This window comes from Phyllobates terribilis, unplaced genomic scaffold, assembly GCF_046119375.1.
Source record: "Phyllobates terribilis strain yellow unplaced genomic scaffold, ASM4611937v1 Scaffold_41__1_contigs__length_11206878, whole genome shotgun sequence".
NCBI lineage: Eukaryota > Metazoa > Chordata > Amphibia > Anura > Dendrobatidae > Phyllobates > Phyllobates terribilis.
The window spans coordinates 10973624-10978516 of record NW_027362801.1 but is presented as its reverse complement, the minus strand read 5'-3'; the positions used below and the strand labels follow the sequence as shown (position 1 = coordinate 10978516).

Below are 4893 nucleotides of genomic sequence, written 5' to 3'. Positions count from 1 at the left end.
CTTTGTTGTTCCTGTTTGCCCGGTGGGCTGTGTTTTCTTTTATGGACTCAGTGTTAGTTTATGCTGAATTTTTTAATAAACCAATCAGAAGTTTTTAAAGAGACAGCGTACCTGTGTCTACCTCCATGTGCAGCTGAGTGAGAAATCTACCACAATTTGTCAATATATTTAGTATTTTATAAGGCTTTAAAACTGTTGTTGTTTGATCTGAATATGATGTGCACAACTGAAGTTTTCCTTTAAATATTCACATTTTACAGTATATTGACCTGTATGCCCTATCTATCTAGGGAGCAATGTACATGTATCAATAGCGTATTTATACGTTATGCGTGAGGGCTGATATCATATAATGTAAATCCTAAAGAAGGTAATGAGCACTATAATAAAATACAATGACATTGCTATATCCAGTGCAATGGAAGTATTGCAGAAAGCAGGCACACTAGGTGAGGTGAATCCTCTAAGCCCAAGGTCTGGGTGGGCACACAGGCCATTGGCGTCGTTGAAGCAGGTGGGTGTTACACGCAAGAAACAGAGTACTGGAGGAAAACTAAAAGTCTTAAAGGGGTCCTGGAAGCCGAAAGCGGAAAGAAGATGTCCTAAAAATCGCAGGTGGACATGTAGAGACAAACTGAAAATTTTAAAGGAGTCCTGGGAGCCACAAGCGAATAGGAGACTTCCTAGAAGCCACAGGTGGACACGTGAGGCAAACTCAAAGTCTTAAAGGGGTGCTGGAAACTGCAAACTGTCAGGAGAAGTCCTGGAAGCCACAAGCAGACACGTAGAGGCAAACTGAAAGTCTTAAAGGGGTCCTGGAAGCCGCAAGTGGAGAGGAGACATCCTGGAAGCCGCAGGCTGACACTTGGATGCAAGCAGAAAGTCTTAAAAGGGTCCTGAAGACCACTGATAAGTAGCAGAGTTATGAGAGGCCGCAGACAAACAGGTGAAGTCATAAAGAACACTGACAGGCAGCAAGCTTACTGGAAGCTGCAGACAAACTGGTGAAGTCATGAAGGCCACTGGTAGCAAGTTTACTGGAAGCCACAGACAAGTGAAGTCCTGAAGACCATTGACAGGCAGCAGGGTTACTGGAAGCTGCAGACAAGTAACTCAGGGACTGGAAACCACTCTCCAGGAGACAGCCTGAAGCCTGTGGACAGGCACTGTGCACAGACAAACCCAAAAAGAGTTATTACTTAATACAATACCAAGAGACAGGTGTGATTCTTTGGAGGCCTTATATAGTCTTAGGAAATGCAACACATGGGAGCATTCAGGGCTACTTGCAAAGCCCGAGGTGGAGCACGAGAAAATCTAACGGACTGGGGCATGTGTGTCAATGGTAGCCGTCGCACCTCGGTCCTAGTGCACTAAGGTCATTTTGCTATATAAAAGGTAATTATAATAATAATAATAATAATAATAAAAAAAATGACATACAATAGATTGGGAGTTCTGCTGCAAATTCTGCATTAAGTTCAGGGTCTTCAGTACACTCTTGTTGTAACATAGTTCATGGTACATCATTAATATCCTGGTTTACCCTATCTCATGTGTTCCTATGTGAGAAATTTGTAGAAGTGCTGTGAAAAGTCAGGTACCTGAAATACACGTGATCAGCTGATTCCATTGCATTGTAATAAGAGAAACCTGGGTGTTATCCATAAATATTTAACACTGACAGATAAGGTTTCCTCAGAACATACAGGGGAATTGCGAATGACCAGGAAAGTCTCTGTTCATTTGTGAGCTGCTTCATCAATATGTTCATAAAGGGGGCATGATTAAGGTACGTTTTGCCCCTTGTAACTATTCTTGGTGCACATCAACTGTATTTGGATCTCAGTCTAACAAGTTTACTGTAGTTCTTGGTGCCACTTAGATGGGCGGATGTGGATCAGTTCCCACGGTGGCAGGAGAAGGAGGTGCAGATGAACCTTTACCAGAAGACACCGAAGAACAATTGAGTTCAGGAGATGGGACCTTGGAGTTCAGTGGACGCAAGATGGCACGACTTCCTGTCTCAATATGCACACTCGCTGATCAGCTCTATAAGTTGTACCTGAGTGGCACGATGGTAAGTGAGATACCCGATGACCTATATCAACTCCACAACTTACGCACTTTGGCTCTTGATGCCAACAGATTACCCGAGTTGCCAGAAGCTGTGTGTTCTCTACCACATCTGGGTCGCCTCTACATAGGGGCAAATCGTCTTCAGGGTCTCCCCCCTGCCTTTGCACGTCTCCAGACTTTGCGTACTCTGTGGATAGAGCGGAATTTTTTATACCACTTTCCACGTGTATTACTGAACATGCCGGCACTGCGATGTTTACAAATGGGTGACAATCGGTTAAGGGGTCTTCCTGGAGATATTGCCACTTGTATGCCAGGTCTCAGAGGTTTCTGGCTCTATGGAAATAGACTGGAGCGTGTACCAAAGGTTCTTTTACGCTTACACGGACTAGAGATTCTGGATCTGGATAAAAACAAGATTTCAGTGTTTCCAAACATGAGTGGAATGAAGGGACTTCGGCTTCTTTCTTATGACCACAATCCTGTAAATGCACCACCCAAGGTAGGAGAGACGGTCACATTGGTTGGTGAGGGTGCCCAGGAGTTTATGGAAGAACGGGAGGAGCGCAGAAAACAGATAGAGGAGGAAGAGATGGAGGAGAGAGAAAGAGAGCAGCAAGAGAAGGAGGCACAAAAGGCTGAAGAAGAGGCGGAAGGAGAGGGTGAATGGGAAGGGGAACAAGAAGAACTATTCGAAGAGGAGGCTGAAGAGCAGGGCAACCATCCTACTGACTACTACTCTGGTGATCACGAAGAGGACTATTATCCAGATGAGGAAGGGTATTACCTGGAGGAGGGATATTACCCTAATGAAGGAATTTATTGACCAGAAGCACAAGCATAAATGTCAAAAAAGTAAAGAAGATATTTACACCAGCTTTTAGAAGACTTTATAATCATAGAGGTGTGATAGAAATGACCTTGACAAATGTATGGTCTTAAAAGAGAAGGGGTTAAAACATAATCATTGTAAAATGAACATTTATGTAAGTTTATAATTACTCTGTAAATAACTGGGCTTTCAGTCAATGAATGGAAGTATTATTCTGTACTGAACATATCCTGCTTACAAAGATTCATGGTTCATTATTCCTTGTGTAGGCAGCATAATCAAATCAGTATGATGAAGGAAGGTTTATAGCCTTTAAAGGGGATGTCCAGCCTTAGGGTACAAGTCTGCAGTCATTCTATGTGACCACAGACTGGTAAATTGTCACATCGTGCGCATTGCACACTGTGAGGATTTCCCGGTGTCGGTGACGTGAGCGGCAGCATGTGACTGCAGGTATGTGTTTTGCATACATGCGGTCATGTTCCGACTAGATGGGCGCTGCCTTGCTTAATGCAAGTGTACTGAGTGAGGCGCCAGACACCGTCTAGTCGGAATGTGACTGGAAGTATGCAAATCAAAACTTGCGTTCACATGACCCCCCGCTCTCGGCGCCCATCTAGTCGGGACATGACCGCATGTATGCAAATTACATACTTGCAGTCACATGCCCGCTGCTTGCACCGCCGACACCGGGAAATCCTCACAGAGCACAGTGCACGCAATGTGTAGATTCACAAGTCTGCAGTCACATAAAGTGACTGCAGACTTGTAGCCAAATGCTGGAAAGCCCCTTTAAATTAGAGTTATCTAGGCTTTCCTTCACCTAGTGGAAAAATTTGGTATGCTGCCGTACCCTTGTTATCATGGTGAAGCGAGAGCAGCTTGTTGGAGCCTCGAGCACCCAGCACCTGGGGTACAGCCTCTGTCATAATATGCCCCTGTTCTTTACCTTAAAAAGAATGCTTTCATTCACTGACAGCATGCAGAGAGTTGGGAAACAGAGGAATTGATGCACAAAGTGTAAACTGTAAATGTATATCTGAATTGTGTATTTCTATTCTGCATTGAATCATATTAACTTGCAAAAAGCTGGGAAAATCTCATCAGTCTTTTGCAGACACCACACTTCCCATTCATGAGATATGTGCATTACTTAGACTATATTAATCAACAATATGGAAATACATTTGATTAATGAACTTAAATTAATATTTTCCTGCTCTAATTGCAGTCATTAATTATAATTAGTGTTCTGTCACCGGGTGAACACACACAGTAATAATGCTGGAGTGGGAATCTGTACATAGTTATTGATAATATCACTGAAATATGTCGGCAATAATGTGATTAGAGCACGTTTGGTATTGAGACCCCCATCAAGAACAGACAGGCTTTTGTCAGTGCCGTGCCACTTTCTGCTTTTTCGAACACTCTGCCATCTTTGTCTGTGTGCCATATCTGGTATTGCAGCTCACCCTTTACTCTGCTAGTGAGAGAATACAGTATCTCCATAATGTGACTTGTAATAAAACCTGACACATTTTGGTCTCACAGATTTATACACAATGCGGGGGGATTCAGAAAGCTGTCTGAAAGAAAAACTCATTGTTGCCCGCAGCAACCAATCACAATGCAGCTTTCATTTCTTATAGTGCTCTTGAAAAATGGAAGGTGCGCTGTGATTGGTTGCTTTGGGCAATAAAGACAGATTCATATTTAGGCTTTGTTCCCATCTGTGACTGGTCACAGATCATGAAAGAATAAGTAATAGCTCAGCATATTGTGCTATTTCTGCGGATGAAATAATAGACACCACCTACAGACCCCCTCTATAGACAATAGGGTTCGATCAGTCCCATGTATCAATTCCATTTTATTGTTTCTATTACGGAACAGAGAAACTGTGTTTTGTATATAGACGTAAGCAGGGCCTTAGGGTATGTGCCCACAGGGTCTTTTGGATTCTGCTCCAAAAAAATGCC

At 43.1% G+C, this 4893-nt stretch overlaps 1 protein-coding gene across 1 annotated transcript; it reads left to right on the top strand.

Moving 5' to 3' along the window:
• Positions 1–1885: 1885 nt before the first annotated feature.
• LOC141191433 (leucine-rich repeat-containing protein 10B-like) lies at positions 1886–2905 on the top strand. The gene has a single exon (XM_073661325.1). It carries the CDS (start codon positions 1886–1888, stop codon positions 2903–2905), a length of 1020 nt encoding a protein of 339 aa, XP_073517426.1.
• The last annotated feature ends 1988 nt before the right edge of the window (positions 2906–4893 follow it).